The 27,264-nt window shown below is 42.9% G+C and overlaps 1 protein-coding gene across 7 annotated transcripts in view; it reads left to right on the top strand.

Annotated features, from left to right (window-relative positions):
• Window positions 1-27,264, top strand: part of clip4 (CAP-Gly domain containing linker protein family member 4) — a 253,766-nt gene that overhangs the window by 126,894 nt on the left and 99,608 nt on the right. For all 7 annotated transcript variants that reach the window (XM_033025474.1, XM_033025478.1, XM_033025476.1 and 4 more), the window contains exons 8-9: window positions 17,927-18,062; window positions 22,218-22,355. In XM_033025474.1, the coding sequence (XP_032881365.1) occupies window positions 17,927-18,062; window positions 22,218-22,355 (274 nt within the window). The remainder of the gene's footprint in view (window positions 1-17,926; window positions 18,063-22,217; window positions 22,356-27,264) is intronic.

Raw genomic sequence — 27,264 nt, 5'->3', positions numbered from 1 at the left:
ACACATCACCAGGAAGAATAAGCATTGGATCGTCCTGTTTGGCGTAGTATCATTGGCGTATCATAGGATTTAAAAAAAATGCTAGAATGGAGGAAGCAAAGAGGAAAAGAGGAAATCACTGATGCTACGGCATCCCGGTATCACCTTTGTGAATGGAATTTTTAAGCCCAGTTTGGTCTAATAAATCACCTCCATATACATCACAACACTATAAACAAAATGTCACGGTCTTAGTTGAGAATGAGTGATGAATAACATTAAGTTGGCATTTTAAAATTTATGACTCCTGGAGAATCCCACGATGCGTTTGAACTGACTATATATTGTAATTAAAACATCCACCTCAATTTGCGTATGAAACAAGCCAAATTCAGTAATCCTGAAAACAGCGAAAACCTTTTAGACATAGAGCTTTACCCAAATTAGTATAATTTCATCACTTCTCAGGCTACCATCTGTGCCAGCCGTTGATTTGTAATACCGTTCTACAGGACTACACACTTTTGCTTCTCGTCTTGTTTATGAACCTAGCTCATGTCCTGAAATTTCTAGGGATAGCTTCTTGCTCTGTACTAATCATTGAAGTTTGTGAACAATCCCACTATTCTGGAATGGCTAAGTCACTGCCCAAATGACTTGTGCTACCCATAACAGATTGACCTCTCATTGATCCTGTATTCTCTTCATCTTTGCAAGTTGATGTCTTTGTTGGTATCACTCAATCTCACTGTAAACCCAAACCTGGAGAACTAACAATTCCATTCATTTCCAGGTGGTTTAACCACAGTTCCTAGCTATATACCATATGGCTTTTTGATTCATTATGAATTTGACATCTGCATGCTTTAGACTAACTGGCAGTTTACCTATCCCATGTAAGGTAAATATTGGGAATGAAATGGATCTGGCAGGGAAATCCCAAAAGATTCTATGGGTATTTTATGAGTAAAAGAAGGCTAGGGAGAGAATCAGTCCCTTTAAAGGTCAGCATGGCCATCTATGAATGGAGCCTCAGGAGATGGGTGAAACTTTCAACAAATATTTCTCATCAGATTTTACTGCAGAGAAAATCATGGAAGCTCAGGAGTTGAGGCAAATGGGTTGTGATGTCTTAGACCAGATACAAATTAGCAAAGAGGAAGTAAGAGGCAGTCTTGAAACACATTAAGGTGGATAAATCCCCAGGTCTGGCAGAGTGCATCCTATGGGAAGCGAGGGAATAATCTATGGAGGCCCTTGCAGAGATATTTGCACCATCTTTAGCCACTGGGGAAGTTCATGAAAACTGGAGGGTTGCTAATGTTGTAACATTATTTAAGAAGAGCAGTCGCAAGAACCTATGGAACTGCATGGGTAAGTAATCGTGTCTCAGAAATCTGTTAGGTTTTTGAAGAAGTAACATAGAGGATTGCTGATGGCAGGGCAGTGGACGTTGCCTATATGAACTTTAGCAAGGCCTTTGACAAGATCCTGCATGGAAGATTAGATTGCATGGGATCCATGGTGAGCTGGCTAATTGGATAACTAATTGGCTTGATGGTAGGAAGCAGACAAATTATTTGGATCAGAATATTCAAGGAGCCTATGGCAAACATCAATGTGTGTACTACTGCTGTCACAGACTTCATCAGTAATGTGTAGAAGACTAGGTGCCAAAGGAGTGTTCCCCAACTGGAAATCATGGAACCGGAGCCGTGAGATCTATTAACCACACAGACATCCATTGATCATGGCAATAATGGGCTACAAGGTGAAACCGGACAGTATTGTTGGCCACAATGCATACCACCCTGATGAGCTCAAATCATTCTATGCATGTGGTGAGCAGGTGGTCAATGGAGTGGCATTACTTGGCCAGAAATCCTCGAGAACGCCTGTACCCCCGGTCACTGTCGCTGCCTTCAAATTGGGCTTTCTGAGAGTGTACCCAGGAAAATCAACTGGCCTGATGGAGTCTCTGGCGGCGTTCCCAGAACAGACATGGTCCAGCTGGCAGGAGTATTTACGTACATCGTTAATCTCTTCCTACTCCTTTCTGATGTTCACGCCTATTTCAAGAAGACCACTATCATCCCAGTATCAAAAATTCCAAGGTAAAGTATACCACAAAAAGACACAAAGTGCTGGAATAATTCAGCAGGTTAGGCAGAATCCCTGAAGAGTCTCGATCCGAAATGTCATCTATCAAGGTTGTCCAGGGATGTTGCCTGATCCGCTGAGTTACTTCAGCTACTTGTGTCCTTTAGTGTATTAACCAGCATCTGCAATCATTTGTTTCTGCATTAATACTACTGTTTAGTTGCTCTGACAATCGCCATCATGAAGAGATTTGAGTCCTGTCGCAAATCCAGCCTCTCAGACAGTGCTGATCCACTGCAAATTGCCTACCGCTGCAACAGGTCCATGGCAGATGCTCTCTCCCGACCGCTACAGACATCCTTAGAACATTTTGCTAACAAGACCTACACCAAACTTATTTATTGACTGCAGCTCTACCTTCATCACCATAATTCCAACCAATTTCACCCCTTATTATGCACACTATATGCTCACGACTGTGCATCCAAATTCTGCTGCAACTATATTTGCAAGTTTGCAGATGACACCACCATAGTGGGCCGGGCCTTGAACAATGAAGAGACAGTACAGGAAGAAGATAGACAGCTTACATGGTATCAAGACATCAACCTTTCCCTCACTGTCAACAAAACAAAGGAGCTAGTCATCCACTTCAGGAAGAGAGGTGGCAGACACACCCTAGTCAGCATCAATGGTGTCAAAGTGTCAGAGCTTCAAGTTACCAAGTGCAAATACCAACAACAATTTGACATGATCTAACCGCATTAAAGCTATGGCTAAGAAAGCACACCGACCCCTCTATTTCCTCAGATGACCAAGGAAATTTGGCGCATCTCCAATCACTCATTAATTTCTGCAGATGCACCATAGAAAGTATCCTATCGGGATGCATCACAAGAGCACTGGGCCATCTAAGCAGGCTCTCTGAGGCCCATATCATCCTGGCTTGTGCATTGCTGTGACATACTGATTTCCTGCTGAACCCATTTGTAGTATCTATGTGAGTCAACTACTCTGTGGCAAACCACATCATATAACCATTTTTGTCTGCTTGTTGTCTGTGTGCACTTTGGAATTATGCGCTGAACAAAACTGCCTCACGTTTTTAATGACCTCTCCATTCTGACAGCAACTCCCTGAAATGTCAAATCTAATGTATCAAATGGTTTTGTTTGAATTCTCTCAGTTCCTACACTAAGTGCTCCCATAAACATCAATCTGAATTTTCTGGAAATTGCATTTCTCTGACTACTCCATATTCCACAATCATTTCCTCTGATCTGTTGTTGCAATAGTTGCCAACAGGCCCCTATGCAAGCAGTATGAACTTTTAAGCTCTCAGTGTAACAGCAGTGGAGTGGTAACATCCCATTTGGAAAGGATGGGTTAATCACAGACTTAATCTTGGACAAATTGGGCTGAAGGACCTGTATCCGTGCTGTATGACTATGGTGGCATGAATTCATTAACAGTGATTATAAACAAACATGTTGATGCTTGTTTATAAAATTAAATGTGGGTTAGCAGTGATGTTACCCAAGAATGAGAGTTATGCCCACTATTCCTTTTTTTTTTACACGACTTAGACTCGGGTATACAATTAAGAAATATGAATCTTGGTGGTAGTGGCAACAGTCTTAGGCTCTGGGACAGAATAGGCAGAATGGAGAAATGGGCAGATATCAAGAGTTTTAAGGGGTTGCATGAAATTTCACGTAGTTTCCAATCCTCAACAACTGCCGTGATCATTCATCTTGGTTTAATCAAATATTCCTCCTTCCTCCATTTCCTAATTGGTAAGTTTTAGCTTCATGTGATCGGTACTAGCCCCTTTCTAACAGATCAAATTAATGTTATGCCACCGCACTACTGATTGGATATATTAGGCAGTCTTGCAAGCACAAAGAATATCTTTAAGATTACTAACAGTTGCTGGAGCAACTGCCCCACGTGCCTTTATAATTTTAAGGGCCTCCTTAGTTATGTTCATCCCAGAGTTCAAATAATGCCGTTTTGTAGCTACACCTCTTCAGCCTTAGACAATCAAAGCTAAAGGTGACAGATGGACCACAAGGCTTATTTATGTGAGCAAGTGGATAAAGATGGAAGTAAGAAAAGAAAGACCGATGCAACATCTTATAGGTAGTGAAATAAGGGAAACACATAACAATGAACTTCTGGATCTTTCACCAATTAAATGACCTAATCCTTCTTGCAGTTCTGATCATAATAGTCACCAGTTCCTGAATCCTGACTATGCCAACATTAACATCAGCAATGGATTTACAAGTTGGATGCATGATCTGCATCATAAACGTCCGGTTGATCAAAGTGCCCAAGGCAACAAAGGTGCTGTAGTTATTTGTATGAAACCATTTGCTGCCCAAGTGCCAATGCATTGTCCATTAAAAAAAATATTTAATCTTTCTCCTTGTTCCGTGAAATAATGGCTCAGAAGCTTCTGCAGAGCTTGTTTTAAGCCTCTGTGAATCATGTTGAGACTGTGACATGCTTGTAGCTGTTGACCTCCAGAAGTTTAATTGAGTGATGACGTGGCTGGTCACTGCAGTTCTGTGCTTACATTCCAGGCTATCAGTCTCCGTCAGTTGCCATGGTAGTTCTTGATGATCGATGGGAGATTATTGAAATGTGCTACAAATCCTATGAACTGCATAGCAACCATTCCTCCATGAGGAAGTGACAGAGAGAGTATGTTTTAGCAGATTATTGATACCTTTGGCATTCCCAATAAGGTTGTTTGTTAGTCTACTGGTCTTCACAAGGTGAAGCAGATGTTTTGGCTGAGAATCTGAATGGCACCCAGATGAGCTTTAATCAAAGCTTCCAATGTGGTAAGAGGGCCAACAGTTTTGTTTTTTAGTTTAGAGATATAGCACGGAAACATGCCCTTCAGCCCACTGAGTCCGCGCTGACCAGCGATCCCTGTACACTAGCACTATCCTACACACTAGGGAGAATTTTTACCAAAGCCAATTAACCTATAAACCTGTATGTCTTTGGAGTTGGGGGGAAACCCACACGGTCATGGGGTGGATGTACAAACTCCGTACAGACAGCAGGATCCCGTCAGGATCGAACCTGGGTCTCTGGTAGATTCAGATTCAAAACTTTATTGTCATTGTGCAGTGTACAAGTACAGAGACAACGAAATGCAGTTAGCATCTCACCCAGAAGTGCAAACACAGAATAATGGAACAATGATATATATATATGTATATACAGTAGCAGTAGTCCAATTTTCAGGGGTGGGGGGGGGGGGGGGGGGGGGGGGGCAGGGGGGAGATCAGTCACTGGGAGAAGGAGTGTCCGAGGGGGGGGGGGGGGGGATGACTGGCAATCACCAAGGTGCAGAGTTAAGTAGGGTAACAACCGCAGGGAAGAAGCTGTTCCTGAACCTGCTGGTCCGGGAACGGAGAGACCTGTAGCGCCTCCCAGATGGAAGGAGGGTAAACAGTCTATGGTTCGGGTGAGTGCAGTCCTTGACGATGCTGCGCGCCCTTCGCAGACATCGCTTGCTCTGGACAGACTCAATGGAGGGGAGTGAGGAACTGGTGATGCGTTGGGCAGTTTTCACCACCCTCTGCAGTGCTTTCCGGTCGGAGACAGAGCAGTTGCCATACCATACTGTGATACAGTTACTAAGGATGCTCTCGATGGCGCAGCGGTAGAAGTTCACCAGAATCTGAGGAAACAGATGGACCTTCTTTAGTCTCCTCAGGAAGAAGAGACGCTGGTGAGCCTTCTTGACCAGTGTTGAGGTATTGTGGGTCCAAGAGAGGTCATCAGAGATGTTGACCCCCAGAAACTTGAAGCTGGAAACACGTTCCACCTCCGTCCCGTTAATATGGATGGGGGTGTGCGTGCCACCCTTAGACCTTCTGTAGTCCACAATGAGCTCCTTGGTCTTCTTGGAGCTAAGGGCCAGGTTGTTGTCAGCGCACCATGCTGCTAGGAGCTGGACCTCCTCCCTATAGGCCGACTCATCGTTGTCGCTGATGAGGCCAATCACCGTTGAGTCATCTGCATACTTGATGATGGTGTTAGTACCATGTACAGGTGTGCAGTCGTAGATGAAGAGGAAGTAGAGGAGAGGGCTCAGCACACAGCCCTGTGGAATGCCGGTGTTCAGGGTGAGGGTTGAAGAGGTGTGCTTGTCTAACCTAACAGACTGGGGTCTGTTGGTTAGAAAGTCCAATATCCAGTTGCAGAGGGAGGGGTCGATGCCCAAGCCGATGAGTTTGGTGATCAGTTTGGAGGGGATAATGGTGTTAAATGCTGAGCTAAAGTCGATGAACAGCATTCTCACGTAGGTGTCTCTGTTGTTGAGGTGGGAGAGGGCGGAGTGAAGTGCCGTGGAGATGGCATCCTCCGTACTCCTGTTCTGGCGGTAGGCGAACTGATGGGGGTCCAGTGTGGGAGGTAGGCAGCCTTTGAGGTGTGCCAGGACCATCCTCTCGAAGCACTTAGTGATGATGGGAGTAAGGGCAACTGGGCGGAAGTCGTTGAGGCTCGCCGCAGTGGAGTGTTTTGGTACTGTAAGGCGCTACCGCTCTGCCCCTCCACAGAATCCATTCAGCTCCAGCAAATATGTTTTGGGCTCCCTCTGTCACAGCAACTTATAGCTGTAGGACTAAACATAAGACTAAGCCTCTTGTTACTGCTTGTCGCACTGGATGCAATTTTCTCTTATTCATTGCTTGGTCCACCAGTATACCAGTTTTAATTCCCTCCTTTGTATTACCGGTATGTATCGCCTTTTCCTGCTGACAGGGTAAATCGGTACAGTGGAGCAGCTGGTAAAGCTGCCTCCTGGCGCCAGAGACCCGGGTTGGATCTCTGTGGAATCATGCATTTTGGTAGTAGGAATAAAGGCGTAGACTATTTTCTAAACGGGGCGAGAATCCAGAAATCAGAGGTGCAAAGGCACTTGGAAGTACAGGATTCCCAAAAAGTTAATTTGTAAGACGAATCGGTAGTAAGGAAGGCCAAAGCATTTATTCCGAGTGGGCTAGAATACAAAAACAGGGATGTAATGCTGAGGCTTTATAAGGCACTGGTCAGACCACATTTGGAGTATTGTGAACAGTTTTGGGCTGCATATCTGAGGAGGGATGTGTTGGCTTTGAAGAGGGTGCAGAGGAGATTTAAGGGCCTGTCCCACTTTCACGAGTTATCAACGAATTCTCCAGAGTTTTCCCCTTGATTTAAACTCGCAGAATGTTCGTACCGAGTCCGTAGGAGGTCGTAGGAGTTCGTAGACATATCGTAGAGGCCCATTATGCTGGCCGTAGGTACTCGTGGCATCAGGTAATCGGGACGTTTTTTCCAGCCCGGTAAAAAATGTCCACGAGTAAAAGAATGGTCGGGATGAAAGAAATTGCAACTTTTTACTCGTAAGGAGGGCATTGAAATAGTAGTGGGAATTCGTAGACATACTCGTAAGAGTTCGTAGGAGTTCGTGAACATAGTCGTGGAAGGTCGTAGGAGTTCGTAGATTACCACGATCTTGATTTTTTTTTTAAGTCCTTTAAACTCGGCAGAGGTTTTGAATTAAGTCGTGAAAGTGGGACAAGCCCTTTACAAGAATGATCCCAGGGATGATTAGGTTAACACATGATGAATGCTTAATGGCAATGGGCCTGTACTCACTAGAGCAATGTTTCCCAAAGTGGGGTATGCGTACGCCCAGGGTTCAGGGGGTACGCGGCAATTTGCAGCTATGTACTACTGAAACATAGATTCATTATTAGAAAAACATACTGTGGTTACAAATTATTTTATACATAGATATTTGCAAATAAATTATATATTTTGTATGAATTCTCCTACTCAAGTTGTGATAGCTGCTGTATTTGCAGACTCCCGCACAACAACTCAGGGGTGCAATGCTGCCGGAGCTCACCGGAGCGCCGCTCTGGCACCTCTGTAAAAAAAAGCCAAAAAAAACCCAGCAGGAATTTTAACTAGTGGGTGTGTGGTCAGGGTAATCTGGTTGAAAGAGGGGGAAGGGGAAGACCCATCAATACTGAGGTTCCCTGTAGGAGGGGTGGGGGGGTGGGGGGGGAGGAGCAATAGGACCCAGCAGAGTCAGACCACGTGCTGTCTGCATCGTGGAGGTTGTGGGCCTGGTGATGAGCCTGGAACTCTGGTGAGGTGACGGTTCTGGCCCGCTGGTGGCCGGTGGAGAAGCGAGAGTCGGCGGAGTCGCTGGTGGAGGCCCGTGGGGGGCTGGAGTACAGATACGGGTCGGCGGCAGCAGCATCGGTGGCCCCGGGAAGACAGTGAAGGTCGGCGACAGTGGCAGTGGCCCCAGGGAGGCAGTGAGTTGGTTATCGCGACAGTTTCGGTGGTCTGGGCCTGGGTTTGGTCGGGAAGGCGGTGAGGATGTGGATGTTGTTGCTGCTCCTGGTGGTGGCCATCTCGGCCTCGTGGTGGTCGGGCAGGCGGTGCTGCAGTCCAGCGGTGGAGCTCCGGGCCTGCGGGCGGGCGGTCGAGTCGAGGAGTGTCGGTGGAGGGACCTGTCTGGAGGCGGGCAAGCTTGTGATCCTAGTAGAGTCCAGATAGGCGAGGAAGCATTTGTTGAGGGTGTGGATCTGGCATCGAATTAAGTAGAGTTGTGGTCCATTGCAGGTGTGAGTGAGTGGGTGGGTGGGTGAGTGTGAATGGGTGAGTGAGTGGGTGAGTGTGAGTAGGTGAGTGAGTGAGCGGGTGAGTGAGTGAGTGAGTGGGTGGGTGAGGGAGTGGGTGAGTGGATGTCTGAGTGAGTGAGTGAGTGGGTGAGTGGATGAGTGGGTGAGTGTGTGTGTGTGTGTGAAGGCCCAGAGCTGCCGAAGAGTCAGGGCGAGGTGGTGCCGGGCCGGCACCTCTGTAAAAATACATGATTACCGTCTTTTTCTTTACTTGCTTGATGATTATATTTCACGATAATTAGTGAGAGCAACCGTGCACTATTTTGTCATATTATTAAATTAAGTATTATATGTTTTATTGTACTAGTTATACACTGGGATGTAATGAGAGGCTATAATCTTGTTTGACTCTTGGGAGACTAGCTTAAACCCCCCTCCCCCCCAAACAAAACCTGAAATGACGCCCCTGTTTGACAGCTCCAGCACCTAAAAACTCAGCACTGCAACACGCATATTAGAACCGCTGCAACACGCATAGTCGAACCGCAACTGAGGTTGAAATTAACAATTACAGAGCCAAATTTTGCCGAAATATTTTGGGAGAGTGGGACAGTCTAGGACCAGAGTTCACAGCCTCAGAATAAAATGATGTGCCTTTAGAGAGGAGATGAGGAGGAATTTCATTAGTCAGAGGATGGTGAATCTGTGGAATTCATTGCCACAGAAGACTGGATGCCAATGGATATTTTTAAGGTGGAGATTGATAGGTTCTTGATTAGTAAGGGTGTCAAGGGTTATGGGGAGAATGGGGTTGAGAGGGAAAGATAGATCAGCTATGATTGAATGGCGGAGTAGACTCATTGGGCCGAATGGCCTAATTCTGCTCCTACAACTTTTGAACATGAGGCACACTTACCTCTAATGGATCCTGACCTTGGGAGCTGTCTGTGTAGAGTTTGCACGTTCTCCCTGTGAGCATGTGGGTATCATTCCGGTTTCCTCCCACATCCCAAAGGTGTGCAGGTTCGTAGGTTAATCATCCTCAGTAAATCGCCCCTAGAGTGCAGGGAGTGGATGAGAAAGTAAGATGACATAGAACTAGTGTGAACGGGTGATCGATGGTCGGTGTGGACTTGGGAGGCCCAAATGCCTGTTTCCATGCTGTGTCTCTAAACTAAACTAAACATGCATAGCTACAGAGGTGGTAAGTGAATCGTTTGAGAGTGATAAGAAGATGAAAGGGGGAATGTGAATACTGCCAATTAGAGGTGAGTCCAAAATAAAGAAGGACACACGAGAGGAGATACTTATTCAGCAGGAGATGAAGCAACTAAGGGGGAAAGCAGCAGATGAGTTTTAGGGCTAAGCATAAGCGTATGGCAATGTGCCTCTGTTATTTGTGGGTGATAGATGTGAGGGTGATAATTAGATTCAATGTTGCAGGACGAAAAGAGGGTTTGAGCAGGGAACAGGGAGACGCACACTCTCCAGATGTACTTTTCAGATCTACTAATGTAATTGGATTTCTCGTGCCACTAGATTCTAAGCCCTGTGTGGTTATGTTTCTGCTGCTAAGTTCTGAGATTGTCAACCAGGTTCTTTGGACAGACTTTTGAGCATTCCTTTGCCACCTTCACAATCAGAAAACTTCACTTTTGCCCCTGAATGTTGCTAGGAATACCTCCAGGGAGTCATCTGTTAATCTGAGGATGGCCATACCATTCATCAGCAACACATTAATAAATCAAATACTTATATTAGATTTGAATAAATGCAACCTCCCTTTAGCAGGTGTGTTTGTGGTTTAAATAGCAGCCTGGGACTTCTAGTGTTAATTGCACAGTGTAGATGGGATTCAGCCTGCTGCCAGTATGATCATTGACCTGCCCGTAAATCTTATATTAATAAGGCTTGGCAATTAAAAGCTTCCAGGAATTTTTCCTTGTTTGTAACATCCAGCAGCACTATCTGCCATGGTGCGCCGAGCTCTCTTAGGCTTCCTTCCATTAAATGCAGTCTTAGTATTTGAGTGAGATGTGTGTAACTGTGAAACTTTGTTCAACATGTTCAATAGCTATGAGACTAACTAATACAAACTGTATTGCAGTTTACTATTTATTTTTGCTGTTGTGCCTGAGCCATTGAGAATGGCTATGAAATGAGAGATGTAAAGTCACTTGGCTGCTCAGATATTACACAACACAACAAGGGATAAAGCTCTTGTATGCCATTAAACGGATGTTTATTGCATGGAACTTCTGCGCATGATTAAATATTTATAAAAACTTAAAAGAACAACATATTAATATGGCAACAAATCAGTTAAATTAGTTCAGTGGTTATTATGGCCTATGTAAAATTGTGAATTTATTAAATATTCAGTCTCTTATTTTAAATCACTTAATTATATAACCATGTTGTTAAGATTCTGATGGCATTAAACATGGGGCAAGTTGACTGCAATGCTTTTAATCTTGTTCATTTTCAGTTTGAAATGTAATTTACCGAAGCAATGTCAAAACTGCAGGTGCCATTTGGATAGGGCATGGAATATTTTATCTGCAGGATCAATCTACAAGCTTATGATTAATTTAAGAAATTTAGTTTATGTTCCCTTTTGAGAAAAGCCCGTTGCAATATTCTCATATCCTGCTCAATTGCTGCAAAAGGTTTGACAGTACCAAATAAATCTATCCAGTGTTAATATTGAGCATTTCCTTTTCCGATAGTCTTTGGAACAGCTGCACAGACAACCTGAACTGACTAATATGTTTAATCCCCAATTTAGAGTCCATGCGCCAGAGAGACAGTTCTTTATTGTACATATCTTCTCTTGTTCTTTGAGTGAGATTATTGAATAGAAAATGAAGTAGCCGCTCAATGTACTTAAAAACCTACATTATATTATTTCCTTATCAATTCACTCTCCATTCTTTAACATAACTGTGGCTTTTAGTTGGGCAAAAGTTTCACTAGTGCCTGTCAGTCACCAGTAACTTGCTGACCATTATCCATGCAAAACGTTGACAACACTGTTTTACAAGGGAAAGGGAAACCTTTCACTTAATCTCCACATGTGCATTTCCAACTATACCTACACAGAGATTAAAAGTGGGGAATGCAATAATCTCACCCTGATCTTTCCACCTCCACCATCACAGTCCTTATTTTAGTCCAGAACGCAAAGGGCAATTTAAATGAAGAAAAACAGGAAAAAAATAAGAATAAATCTTTCAGGCCTGTGGGGTTCTGTGACTAATTCCGTAAATCTGTCAAGATACCAAAGACTGCTTGTTTAATCTTTGGTTCATAGTCATGTATTCAAAGATTTGCACAAAGCAAAGCCTCCAGATAAACTTTGCACTTGACATGTTAACATAATTTGATGTTTTCCTTGTTATCAGTTCTGCCACATTTTAGCAAGAAAGTGACGTTTTCACAACTTTTAAGATGAAATCAGATGAGCCACCTAATGTCAAGGCTGCTTTTGGGTTAAGGATTGCAGCAAAATGTGATCATCAAGTCTTTCTTCAGAATCCTTCTCCCTGTAAGTTGTGTTCCTTCCCTATCCTGTTCACTTCCTTAATAGCCTAATATATTTCTATGCACCACACGTATCACTACCTTTCTTCCTCTTTAAGTATATGTTCAGCATATGTTTTCTATTCTGTTCTATTCATTCTTTCACAACTCATCCTCAACAATTTATCCACTTCCTACAATTTATGTTCAACTCTCAAAACCTATCAACTGACCAGTGCCTTCTGCAATTTCAATCTGTTTCCCTTCTCATTTTTCTTTTCTTGCCTTCTGTTCCTATCTTATTGTTATCAACAAATCTCTGATTATTACCAAAATTTGTCTTGTTTTATTGTTAAATTAAATTACATTAAGAAAACATCTTACTCACTGAATTTACGGACCAAACATTCATCTTGGCCACTTTTAGTTCCAGATTCATTATCTTGCCCAACCTGCAGGCGAAGGCTGACCTCACTGAAATTGGGTCTTGGGCTTCACTTCAATAAGTTTGACAATCTGCCTGCGGCACCAGCACTGACAGTGCAGCTATTTCAGCATTTGAATTACAGATGGGATTCTTTGACAGCAATGACCTTAAGATAAATCCTTGGGCATGGATCAACAACATGGGAGGTAATCACAATACTACTGCTTCTGACATCACAGTGATGGATGTTCTCTGAAAAAGCTTCCATAGGCTACTGAAGGATCCTACTTTTACTCTTTTACCTTTTACTCTTTTACGGCACTTTTTTCAAGCAATCTTTTAAACAGTGTCCTTTGTTGTGCCTTCTTTGTGCTTGTTTGGCTCATTATAACAGTTTTTGCAACATAAAACTACCGCAGCATATCATGGCAGAGTGGGCGCAATGGTAGAGTTACTGCCTCAGTGCCAGAGACCCAGATTCGATCCTGACTATGGGTGCCGTCTGTACGGAGTTGGTACATTCTCCCCATGACCGCGTGGGTTTTCTCCGTGTGCTCTGGTTTCCCCCCACATTCCAAAGACAAGTAGGTTTGTAGGTTAAATGGCTTCTGTACATTGTCCCTAAATTGTAGGATAGAACTCGTGTACGGGTGATCGTTGGTTCATGTGGTATCTCTAAACTAAAAATAACAACACATTTCCAACACTTTTTCTCACAGAGAGTGGTGAGTCTGTGGAATTCTCTGCATCAGAGGGTGGTGGAGGCAGGTTCTCTGGATACTTTCAAGAGCTTGATAGGGCTCTTAAAAATAGTGGAGTCAGGGGATATGGGGAGAAGGCAGGAACGGGATACTGATTGGGGATGATCAGCCATGATCACATTGAATGGCGGTGCTGGCTCGAAGGGCCAAATGGCCTACTCCTGCACCTAGTGTCTATTGTCTATTGTCTATATGTTTTTTTAATGTTGTTATAGTATCTGCCTCAACTACCCCTTCTGGCAGCTTGTTCCATACACCCACCAACCCCTATGTGAAAAGTTACCCCTCAGTTTCCTATTAAATCTTTTCCCTCTGTCACCTTAAACCTATGTCCTCAAGTTCAAGATTCCCCTACTCTGGATAAAGACTGTGCACTTACCCTATCTATTTCCCTCATGATCTTATACACCTCTATAAGATCACCCCTCATTCTCCTGCACTCCAAGAATAAAGTCCCAGCCTGCCCAACCTCTCCATATACTAGCCCTCGAGTTCTGGTAACATCTTCATAAATCACTGCACTCTTTCCAACATCTTTCCTATAGCAGGGTTACCAAAACTGAGCACAATACTCCAAATGTGGTCTCACCAGATAGGTTATCCAAAAGTAAAATATTGCAATTGCTGGATGTGCAAATGGAAAAGAAAACCCTGGAAATACTCAGCAACCACAGTCATTGACCAGAAATATTATGAATGTCAAGTTGACTTGATATCTTATCATTTAGATGTTGTCTGACTTGCTGAATACATCCAGCGCATTGTTCTATAAACTTTTTGTAATTTGCATCTTGACTGACTGAGTTTGAACATGAATTATATTAAGATCTGAGTGAACAATAGATACAAATAGGTCTCATATTTATCTATGTGTAGGAAAGAACTGCAGATGCTGGTTTAAATCGAAGGTAGACATAAAATGCTGGAGTAACTCAGCGGGTCAGGCAGCATCTCTGGAGAGAAGGAATGGGTGATGTTTCAGGTCGAGACCCTTCTTCAGACTGAAGAACTGAAGAAGGGTTTCGACCCGAAATGTCACCCATTACTTCTTTCCAGAGATGCTGCCTGACCGCTGAGTTACTCCAGCATTTTGTATTTATCTCAGATTTATCTAGTTAGCATACAATTTCAGTAGTCTACAATGGTAATGGAGTTGTTGACTAGGCATGGTTATTAGTCTTTAGCAAGAGATGCCTATTTAAGATGAGGAAAACTCAACTAGATGAAAGTTTTGTGAGCTTAAGGCCCAATGACACCCGTTTATCCCAAACAAATTATGTATGATTATGTACTCTAATTGAAAATAATAGCTCCAAAAACAGAAAAGTAATTTTAATTTGAAAGAATTAACATTTGTTTCCATTATTGCCTGGGCAGCAAACTCCATGGAAATACTTGTTAACTGAAATAATAGAGATGTTATTCAGCTGGCAGAAACTGAATATGGAGAGAAATTAGCATCTGGTTATTTTTCTTTCCCATACTGCCTAATTTGAGAAAGACCATTGCACAGAAGCAGCCAGGTCTCTCTCTTGCATCTACAAATTATGTTCAATTATGTTATCATTTGAAGTTTCATGCTGAGTCCTAACCTGGGGTGTAAGAGAGCAGGATAGAATAGATTGAATAGAAAATGAAGTAGACGCTCAATGTACTTAAAAACCTACATTATATTATTTCCTTATCAATTCACTCTCCATTCTTTAACATAACTGTGGCTTTTAGTTGGGCAAAAGTTTCACTAGTGCCTGTCAGTCACCAGTAACTTGCTGACCATTATCCATGCAAAACGTTGACAACACTGTTTCACAAGGGAAAAGAAACCTTTCACTTAATCTCCACATGTGCAATTCCAACTATACCTTTTATCGGTGCTCCATTGAGAGCATCCTAACATACTGTGTATGCGTATGGTACACCAGCTGCACAGCGGCTCAGAGGAAAGCGCTCCAGAGGGCCATTGCCAACGCCCAGAGGATTGTCGGCTGCCCTCTCCTTACCTTGGAGGACTTACACAGTTCCCGCTGCATCAAAAAATCCCAGAGTATTATAAAGGACATTTCCCACCCCGGATCATACTAAGGGACTGTGGTACACTGTGAAATCGACAGAAGGATGTAGGGTTGGGTGTTTATGCGTGCTATTTTCATGATATTTATTTTAGTTGTTTATCTTTTTTAAATATTTTACCTTGTATGTATCGTTAGCTTTTAGAAATGTTTGAATGGTGCACTGACTGGCTGACATTTTAAAATTTTGTTGTACACGGTTCATGTTACAATGGCAATAAAGAAACTTCTATTCTATTCTATAATTGAGAGGAAATAGCAGTTGATTGGTATTGTCTTTTCCACTGGGTAAAATGTGTCAGGAATAAAAAACATAAAATGCCAGAAACATTCAGAAGGTCAGGCAACATTTAGTTTGGTTTAGTATAGAGATACAGTGTGGAAATGGGCCCTTCGGCCCACCGAGTCCACGGCAACAGGCGATCACTCGTGCACTAGCATTATATTATCCCAGTATCGCATCCTTCACACTTGGGGCAATGTACAGAAGGCAATGAACCTAGAAACCTTCACCACTTTGGAATGTGGGAGGGAACCCTAGCACCCAGAGAAAACCCACACAGTCACAGCGAGAACGTACAAATTCCATACAGACAGTACTCGTAGCCAGGATCGAACCCAGGTCTCTGGCGCACTGAGACAATGACTCTGCTGCTGTGCCACTGGACCACCCTATGGAATTGTGGAAAGCGCAACAGAGTTAACATCTGATGTTGGAGCCTTTTCATCATCATTCTGAATTCACGATTACAGCTGGAGTCTTTTCTGTTTGTCAGCAGCCATACCCACAGATTCCCAGCTGTGATTTCATGTTGTAGTGTCCTATCATTCTGCTCATGGGGCCTGGCTTGCTGATTAGCAAGAGTATACCACATATTATTTAATTGCCTTCATGTTCCCAGCCATCCACATCTAAACCCCTGTGAAGTCTTCTCACGATGATGCACTCTTTATGTTAATGTCAGGGCCTGAGAATGCATGATAGAACATAGAACAATACAGCACAAGAACAGGTCCTGAGCCCAATAATGTCTGTGCCGAAGATGATGCTAAGACAATCACTTATTTAGCTGCACATAATCCTTCCATTCCCTGCATATCCATGTGCCTCTCCAAAAATGTCTTAAATGCTACTAACGTATCTCTTTCAACAACCACCACCCACGGCAGCGTGTTCCACGCACCCGCTGCCATTAATCAGTATCAGTATCAGTATATCTTTATTGTCATTTTCCTGAGTACTCACATACCCAGAGGAAACAAAAAAACGTTGCTCAACCAGTGTCCATTCAGTGTGCAGTACAAATAACAACAAATAACTAGAAATAAAAAACATATATCATGAACAAATTAAATTAAACACTCTACTCTCTACTAAACATCAACAGGCGTTCCGATCGACAGCTGCTGCAGTGTGTCCAGGTTGATGGTTGGTGCGCGATACTTTGGCAGGGGGCTAAGTCCGTTTATCAGTCTTATAGCCTGCGGGAAGAAGCTGAGGAGCATCCTGCTGGTTTTGCAGCTAATGCTCCTGTACCTCTTCCCAGATGGCAGGATGGAGAATATGTGATGCGATGGGTGGTAGGGGTCTTTGATGATGGAGATGGCTCTGTTGATACATCTCTTCCTGTATATGTCCAGCAAGAAAGGAAGTGGAGCACCAATAATCCTGCTGGCGGTCTTCACAATCCTGTCAAGTTGGTGCCGTTCGTACGCCTTGCAGCTCCCGAACCAGGAAGTGATGCCGTTGGTTAATGTGCTCTCGATTGTCCCCCTATAAAAAGATGTGTAGTGGGGAGACCTGCTTTACGTAGTCTTCGGAGAGGGTGTAGTCGCTGCTGGGCTCTCTTGACCAGTGCTGTGGTGTTGGTTGTGGACATCAGGTCATCTGACAGGTGGAGTCCTAGGAACTTCACGCTGCTGACCCTTTCCACATCAGCTCCATCGATGTGCAGAGGTGTATGGTGATGGAAGTATCTGTGGCATTCAGTACTTCAGCTGCCCTGTGAAATATGGTATTGCCATGCCTTGTTTATGTTCTTAGAATGATGATGAGCAGTTACTTTCTGAGGATGTTTCTTAAGCATTTAATAATCATTGTAAACCTCCTGACCATTCGGCAATTAAACAGTACAACCTCTACTAAGCTCTGAACTACATAGACTACTATTGTTATTATTGCACTATTATTGTTTGTTTTTTGTAAAAACTCTTGCCCAGCACATCCCGTTTAAACTTTGTCCCTATGACCTTAAAGCTATGCCTTCTAGTATGAGATTTTTTCATCCTGGGAAAAAGATTATAGTAAAATGCAACTTCTTTATTTTTGGATAAACATTATCCAAAGAACGATATGAAAGCAAATTACTCACCTATGGTTAGTCTCTTGTATTTCACTCTTCATACTTTTTGTCTTAGGTTGGAACACTTCGATTTTGTGGTACCACTGAATTTGCCAGCGGCCAGTGGACAGGGATTGAGCTGGATGAACCAGAGGGGAAGAATGATGGAAGTATCTGTGGCATTCAGTACTTCAGCTGCCCTGTGAAATATGGTATTGCCATGCCTTGTTTATGTTCTTAGAATGATGATGAGCGGTTACTTTCTGAGGATGTTTCTTAAGCATTTAATAATCATTGTAAACCTCCTGACCATTCGGCAATTAAACAGTACAACCTCTACTAAGCTCTGAACTACATAGACTACTATTGTTATTATTGCACTATTATTGTTTGTTTTTTGTATATATACTAGTCTAAGTGGGACCCACATCACACGGGAGGGCTGGTCCCCCAACGCAATATTCCACCTCTCCACCAATTCCAATATTGGTGGCCAGTGGGGGGGGGGGAGGGGTTTGGAGCGCTAGTATTGGTGTTGTGGCCTGAAAAGACTGGTTTCCAGAGGGCTAGTATGGACATTGTGGGCCGAATGGATTCTTGGGCTGGCGTCTCAGTCACTCAAGCCTGTTGTGCTGGCAGCTCACTCACTCACGGCTGGTGGGCTGGCAGTTGACTCACGGCTATTCCTTGAAATTCCTTTTCAAGCAGGGTGCAAGGTCACCAAATTCAAGTGCAGTTTCTTACCACTTCTAGCAGGGTGCAAGGCCACCAAATTCGAGTGCAGTTTCATACCATTTCAAGCAGGGTGCAAGGCCACTAAAGACAGCGAGTCGTGACCTCTCCCTCCTCCATCTTGCAGAGACTGAGCCACGTCCACACTTCTGGGCTTTATAGTCCCTCCCCCACTACCACCAGAAGGGGCGTGGCCTTCATGGCGTGATTGACAGCAGAGAGAAAAAGAGGGGAGAAAGAGAGGGGGGAGAGGGGAGGGGGGCGAGGAGAGGGGGGGAGAGGAGAGGGGGGAGAGGAGAGGGGGAGAGGAGAGGGGGGGGAGAGGAGTGGGGGGGAGAGGAGAGGGGGAGAGGAGAGGGGGGGAGGGGAGAGGAGAGGGGGGGAGAGAGAGTGCCTTTTTATTTCAACCCAAACCCCCCAAACAATCATTTGCAGGCAGTGCTTTTTTACTTTAACCATATTTTCATTTTCAAACCACATTAAGGGTACTTACTCACAGTTGTGTGGACATGTATTCAGTGTTATTCACAGCTCAGAGAAACGTGACCCTCTGCCTTCCTCCAGCTAGCAGACTAATTGAGGCACACCACTTCCTGGTTTTATAGTCCATCCCTCCTGCCGCCAGCGGGGGCAGCAGAGAGAATGGGGGATTTTGTAAAATCATTAATATCTCTGTCAATTTTCATCGACTGAAAACATCCTCGGCACACATGCGGCGGAGGGGAGCTCTGAGCGAGGTGGCCAAAAATGACGGCCGTAGGTAGCGGCGTTCTCTCGGAAATCGCAGCACAGATTGCCGAAAAACCGGTCAAGAACAGACTTTTAGTAATATATATATATATATATATGATCTATATATATGTGTAATTGTGAGTATGTGTATATATATAACTGAACATTTCCCTCTCGTTTATATTGTTTACAGTGTACTATGTTTACATATTCTGATGTGCTGCTGCAAGTAAGAATTTCATTGTTCTATCTGGGACATATGACAATAAAACACTCTTGACTATCCTGACTAGCAATGCAGTACGTGTTAGGGAGAGAAGGATAAACTGTGATTGGCCAGTTAATTTAACATCAGCAGTGTGAACATTATTAAGAGTTTACAATTCAACCTCAATTCATTTAGGATTTTGAAATGAAGACAATGAGCGTGCTGTTATTATAGTCAGATTATGTTTGGCAAATTGACAATTTCTCATTTGATAAATAAAATCAGTTTTACTAGACAGAAAAACTCCTGGCAGCTCTCTATAACTTGAGAATTTTAGATGAAGTATACCCCGAGTGTGCTCTGATACTATGTTTAGCCTTGCTGCAGTTTCTGTACTTGACTGCTTTGGTAAAGAAGGCTGCAAAAAGGCTTCAAGAGAACACAGATATGCTAATTGCTGAGCAACAAGGTTGGTGGAGTACAAGGTGGAAAATTGAGAGCAGTAAACAATAGAAAAATAACGGAAATGTCGAATATTTTTTTAAGAGATGGGAATGGGTAGATTTCAAAGGTCCTTAATCGCCTTGTATATAAATCATTGAAAGCTGCTAAATAGACGCAGCACAGGAAATTAGGAAGGTAAATGGTATGTTGGGCTTTATTGGTAGAAGAGTTGAATACAAGAGTAAAGATGTCATGATAGAATACTCCTTACAGTAATAATAATAATAATACATTTTATTTATGGGCGCCTTTCAAGAGTCTCAAGGACACCTTACAAAAATTTAGCAGGTAGAGGAAAAACATGTAAAGGGAGTGAAATAAATAGTAGAGACATGACTAGTACACAAAGTAAAGACAGAATACAATTCAAAACACAATATGAGGCAATTAATGCACAGATGAAAAGGGAGGGGGAACGTGGGGCTAAGGATAGGCAGAGGTGAAGAGATGGGTCTTGAGGCGGGACTGGAAGATGGTGAGGGACACGGAATTGCGGATCAGTTGGGGGAGGGAGTTCCAGAGCCTGGGAGCTGCCCTGGAGAAGGCTCTGTCCCAAAAACTGCGGAGGTTGGACTTGTGAATGGAGAGGAGACTGGCTGATGTGGATCTGAGGGACCGTGAGGGTTGGTAGGGGGAGAGGAGGTCAGTGAGATATGGGGGGGCCAGATGGTGGAGGGCTTTGTAGGTGAGGATCAGGATTTTGTAGGTGATCTGGTGGGAGATGGGAAGCCAGTGAAGTTGTTTGAGGACTGGAGTGATGTGATGCCAGGATTTGGTGTGGCTGATGAGTCGGGCGGCTGCGTTCTGGACCAGTTGGAGTTGGTTGATGTAGGTGGAGCTGATGCCAAGGAGAAGTGAGTTGCAATAGTCCAGTCGGAAGGAGATGAAGGCATGGATGAGTCTTTCAGCAGCGGGAGGTGTGAGAGAGGGTCTGAGTTTGGCGATGTTGCGGAGATGAAAGAAGGAGGTTTTAATGACATGGCGGATGTGAGGCTCAAGGGAGAGGGTGGAATCAAAGATCACGCCAAGGTTGCGGGCCTTGGGAGATGGGGAGACAGTGGTGCCGTCGATGGTGAGAGTGGGGTTATTGATTTTGCTGAGTGTGGCTTTCGAGCCTATGAGGAGGAATTCTGTCTTATCGCTGTTGAGTTTGAGGAAGTTATGTTGCATCCAGGTTTTTATAGCTGACAAACAGGAGTTGATATGGGAGAGGAGGGGGTTGTGGGGGGATTTGGTGCCGAGGTAGATCTGGGTGTCATCGGCGTAACAGTAGAATTAAATGTGGTCTTTGTGATACCACACCCAGAGATTTGTCGACAAATTTAGGGTATACCCTAGAAGGTGAAGGTTTGCAGCAAAGATTTACCACATGGATTCCTTGGCGGCAAATCAGTTGTATCAAAAGAGAATGAGAAGGCCTACACCTCCATTCATCAGAGTTTAGAAGAAGGAGTGACCTCTTGAATCATAAAAGTTCCGAGAGGGTTTAACAGCATAGGTACAGGAAAGGCTGAAGATCTAGAACTAAGACTCATAATCTCAAATTAAGTTATGTGTGAAATGAGGAAAAATTCCTTAACTCAAAGAGTGGTCAGTCTTTGGAATTCTCTACCTCAGAGAACTGTTTAGGCCCTGATATCACTTTAATTCAGAACTAAAATTTATAGACTTTTGGATCTTGGAGGAATTGAGGATATGGGGAGAGTTTGGGAAAATAATGTTAAGATAGAATTAGCCATGATATTGTTGAATGGAGGAGCAGATGCAGTAGTCTACCACTGCACCAATTTCTAATGTTCTTACATTTTCCCTTGTACAGGATGTGCTTTTAGATAGGAAATGAGGAGGTATTTCTTGAGCCAGAGGGTGGTGAATCTGTGGAATTCATTGCCATAGAAGGGTATGGAGGTCACGTCATTGGGTATTTTTAAAGCGGAGATTGATAGGTTCTTCATTCGTAAGGGCGTTGAAGGTTAAATGGAGTTGAGATCAGCCATGATTGAATGGTAGATCAAACTCGATGGGCCGAATGTCCTAATTTTTCTCCTATGTTTTATTAATCTATGAACTTTGACAAGACAGTACTCCCTTGTAAAAATGAAATTAGTATTTCATAATTCTCTACGGTAGTGTTAATCCAGAAATGTTTTCTCAGAAAATAGTTTTTTAATAGTTTATTGTTTTTTTCAAGGAATTTTTGCGCCACTTTCCAAGATTAGTAAAGTTCCCACAGAGAAAAAGAAATTAAGCAGGACATCTTCAGTTAAAACAATTTCTGTCCGATCTCAAAAAATGGAATTGTCACATGTTGCATCAAAGGTGAACACAGGTAGGCAAAAATTATTAAGGCAAGATAAAATGACATTAATCTTTCCAAAAATTTATTTATCATTAATTTGAATGTTGTTTTGATTTTAATTATTTTTTGTGATAGTTCATTTTATTGATCACTCTATATGTTCTATATGGTCAGATGGTCAGATAACATTGAATCAAAAATGTTATGTCTTGCTTTTCACATATTATTGAGAACTAAACTGATAATGTCATTGCTTGTGTTAAAACATGCTTTTGGATTTCTGACAGTGATAAAAAGAAACAAATGATAAGACGATAAGAGAGAAGAGATCTGAAAATATAGGCTTATGAACAATAAGAATGTATTTATTAATAATACGTTGGGCGGCACAGTGGTGCAGCGGTAGAGTTGCTGTCTTACAGTGCCAGAGACCCGGGTTCAATTCTGACAATGGGTGCTGTCTGTACGGAGGTTGTACGTTCTCCATGTTTTCTCCGGGTGCTCTGGTTCTCTCTCACATTCCAAAGACATGCAGGTTTGTATGTTAATTGGCTTCTGTAAATTGTCCCCAGTGTCTAGGATGGAACTAGTGTATGGGTGATCGTACGGGTGGAGTCAATGGGCTGAAGGGCCAATTTCCATTCTGTGTCTCTCTAAACTGTAAACTCTCTCAGCTAAAAATGTAGGAAAACTCATCAAGTCTGGCGGCATGCATGTAAAGAGAAATCCAGTTCTGATGAAGATCTTGGAGCTGAAATGTTAACACTCCGTCCATGCATGCTGTCCAACCTGCCAATTGTTTACAGTATTTTCTGTTTTATGTTTGAGATTACCAGTAACTGGAGTCATTGTGACTCTTTGTATATTTTATAATGTTCTCAACGGTATTTAGAAGATTACATATTACGGGGGAGGAGGCTACCTGACAGGTGGAGGAAGCGATTCAAGGATATGCTCAAAGCCTAACTGCGAATAGATTTCAATGCAAAAATCTTTCATGTGACATATAAGAGGCTTTTAGATAGGCATATCAATATGCACGGAATGGGGGGATATGGATCATGTACAGGCAGAGATTAGTTTAACTTGACATCATGTTTGTCACATTGTCAGTCGAAGACCCATAATGTCTGTGCCAAACATGATGTCAAGTGTTGTACTGTTGATGTGTTGACACATGATGTCTTGTGCTGCACTGTTCCATGGTCTATCAAGAGATGCAGCATTTCCACGTAATCTCAGTCCCATGACTGCTCTAAGTGGAGAAGGAGCATTTGGGATGGAATTGAGACCCGCAGTGGTTAGAATTGGGAGCACACATGCCCAAGCAGTGCAAAGACCCATTCCCTCACCCATCCCAGTTGGCCGCAACCACCCCATGTGCGGAACTATCGGTTGTTCACTCAGTAGCTAACACAGAAAGCAGAGTGGAACTAAAGGGCCTGCCGACTACCTACAACTGTATGGCGACCCCACTACCACTGCACCTACGTCTACAGGATTATCGATTATCTCTATCGATTTTCTCCATGGCGACCAATTTTTGGTCGCAGAAAATGTGTCAACATGTTGAAATATTTGCTGCGACCATACTGAGGCTGTGACTAGTTCCCAGAATGCGGGAACTCCTCGCGACCATGAAGGAGACTCACCAGAGACCACCAGCGAACATGCGGCAACCATGTGGCGATCATGAGGCGTGCGCAGAGTCTCCTGCGCTCGCCTAAAAAGTCGTCTAATTGGGACAGGCCCTTAAGTTATCCTTGATCCCGAGGAACCATCTGAGAGGAAGACATAACACGGAGTTTGTTTCATTTTCTTTTGGAGCTGATAGACTTACTTCACTTAGTTATAAATTAATTGAATGAATTGTTGGCAATTCTCCATACCTGCAAAATTTATTCAAACTAAGGTACAAAAGTAAAGTGGCAATACCAAAAGTGTTTTTTAAAAATGATTTTATGGTAAGCTGCTTCCTCTGAGAAAATGGTAATAGCAAAGGAGTAAAATGTTGTTATTGCCACTCACACATGTTATTTTTGATTAGTGAATAAATTGGCAATGACATTTTTGTTATAAAAAAGGCAGTAGAAGCATTAGAGGGGAGAAAACATGATGGCTGTCATAAATAATTTGTGATTGTTACAGTATACCACTGGGGCAATTAAATAAGCTACTATGAAGATGAACAATCCTTGGATAACTTTCTGACCTTCAAATGTTGCAAGTATTTCACATGCATTATGAAAGGAATTATTAGCATAAGTAAAAAGATAGCTTGATAGACTCATCTGACTTATCAAAGGCAAATTTCTGTCCATTTATGCAATCTGAGTACTTAGATATACTTTAATGTCTCAGATCCGCCAGCTGTTTAATTATCTTATGTAAATTTTTGGATCTGAACATTACAAAGTAAATCTAGAAGTATTGGAACAATTTGCAATATTGTACCATTTTCAACTTAATCTATAATTATCTGGTGCTGTAAATTTAAGCTTTAAATTGTTTGGACGAAACATCAAACTGAATTGGAAATGTGTGTGATACCATATGCATAAAGATTTATAAAAGTAATCAATGAACACAGGAAATTAAATAAGCATGTTATATTCAACTAAATGATCTGTTGCCCTTTCTTTGTAATGGCCACAATTATCTGGTGGCATGCATTATTGGATTCAATGAATACCTATTTTGCACAATTAATCACATCTTTCATATATCTACTCAGATCAAAATGCCGCTTGCATTCCTCAACGTCCTAGGATACACATGGTCAGGCCTCGGGGATTTATCTGTTTTTAGCCACCATGCAGTCCTCTAGTACCTCACCCGTGGCTAAGGAAGATATAGAAATTTATGCGACGGCCCCTGAATTTTTTTTCACATGCATCTCGCAATGTCCTAGCATATACACAAAGTCAGGCCCTTGGGACTTATCTACTTTTCTGCACTTCAAAACTGCAGTGGCTTCTGGTGTTGACATCCAGTTGGGCGGCATAGTGGCGCTGCTGCCTTACAGTGCCAGAGACCCGGGTTCAATCCTGACAGGTGCTGTCTGTAAAGAGTTTGTACATTCTCCCTGTGTACAAATTCTCCTTGTGACCACTTGGGTTTTCACGGGGTGCTCCGGTTCCCTCCCACACTCCAAGGATGTTGCCAGGGCTAGAGGGTGTGAGCTATAGGGAGAGGTTGAGTAGGCTGGGTCTCTTTTCCATGGAGCGCAGGAAGATGAGGGGAGATCTTATAGACGTATACAAAATCATGAGAGGAATAGATCGGGTAGATGCATAGTGTCTTTTGCCCAGAGTAGGGGAATCGAGGAGCAGAGGGCATAGGTTCAAGGTGAAGGGGAAAAGATTCAATAGGAATCCGAGGGGTAACTAGAGGGTGGTGGGTGTATGGAACAAGCTGTCAAAGGAGGTAGTTGAGGTTGGGTCTATCCCATCGTTTAAGAAACAGTTAGACAGGTACATGGATAGGTCAGGTTTGGATGGATATGGACCAAGCGCAGGCAAGTGGAACTAGTGTAGCTGGGACATTGTTGGCCGGTGTGGGTGAGTTGGGCCGAAGGGCCTGTTTCCACACTGTATCACTCTATAACTCTATGTACACGTTTGTAGCTTAATTGGCTTTGGTAAAATTGTGAATTAGAAACATAGAAAATAGGTGCAGGAGTAGGCCATTCGGCGCATTCAATATGATCATGGCTGATCATCCAACTCAGTATCCTGTACCTGCCTTCTCTCCATACCCCCTGATCCCTTTAGCCACAAGGGCCACATCTAACTCCGTCTAACACTCTCTGTGTGAAAAATGTTTTTCTCATCTCGGTCCTAAAAGACTTTCCCCTTATCCTTAAACTGTGACCCCGTGTTCTGGACTTCCCCAACATCGGGAACAATCTTCCTGCATCTAGCCTGTCCAACCCCTTAAGAATTTTGTAAGTTTCTATAATATCCCCCCTCAATCTTCTAAATTCTAGCGAGTACAAGCCAAGAATTGTCTGTAGTTTGTAGGATAATGCTATTGTATGGGGATGATCGCTGGTCGGTGCGGACCCGGTGAGCCAAAGGGCCTGTTTCCGTGCTATATGCCTAAAATCTAAAGTAAAGTCTAAAAGATTAGGTTAGCTTGGAAAATAGTAAGATCCATTAAATTTGTTATGACCTCTGTGGCCTGGACCAACAAGCAATTTTCGCTCTCTTTTCCTTCCTGTAAATATTAAGACCAGGTTTTTGAAATATACAATGTCAGCATGTAAGGTGGGGAAAAACATCGTTATTTGTTGGTTCCATCTTTTAATAATCAGTGGTTTAGAAAATACAAGTCAATGACTGCAGGCATTCTTGATTTGGAGGTCAGCTGAAATGTTAAGCTTTCCCATGGAGCAATGCTGTCACACTGCAACATTGTGAATGTTACCAATGTGAATTTCTCCAATTAGCTAAATCTATTATTGTCAGCCAGTGGCATTTGTCAAGTTTGAGTTACTCTACTTCTTGGTTGGAAAACTAAAGTTTTAGGACACCAGATGTCTGGTTATTCTTTTTAAATATTACAAGATAGTATTGCTGGATCGTAGGTTATGCTTAGAATTTTTTTCTTCTGAAAGTGGAGATATGGATCTCTTAAACTGTTCTGTTCTATAATTCCATTAAAACCTGTGGCTGTGGGATATGACAGGAAGATAGATCTACCCCTGCAAGTGGGGTTGATTATCGAATGTAAATTACTTTCTTTCAGTAAATTCAATAATGGCTTTGCCAGAATTTGGTTCAACTCAGTCAGCTGGGTGGCGATAGGGGAATTGTAGCAAAAATTGCAAAAGCAAAAAATTGGGAAAAAAGAACAGAAAAGTAATATGTATCTAAAAATTCAATTTCATAACACTTCCTTTCAGCATTGTGCAACTGAAAATCAATTTTTCTTTCAT

This window comes from Amblyraja radiata, chromosome 8 (assembly GCF_010909765.2).
Source record: "Amblyraja radiata isolate CabotCenter1 chromosome 8, sAmbRad1.1.pri, whole genome shotgun sequence".
In the NCBI taxonomy this organism is placed as follows: domain Eukaryota; kingdom Metazoa; phylum Chordata; class Chondrichthyes; order Rajiformes; family Rajidae; genus Amblyraja; species Amblyraja radiata.
This window is presented reverse-complemented; position numbering and strand designations above follow the sequence as displayed.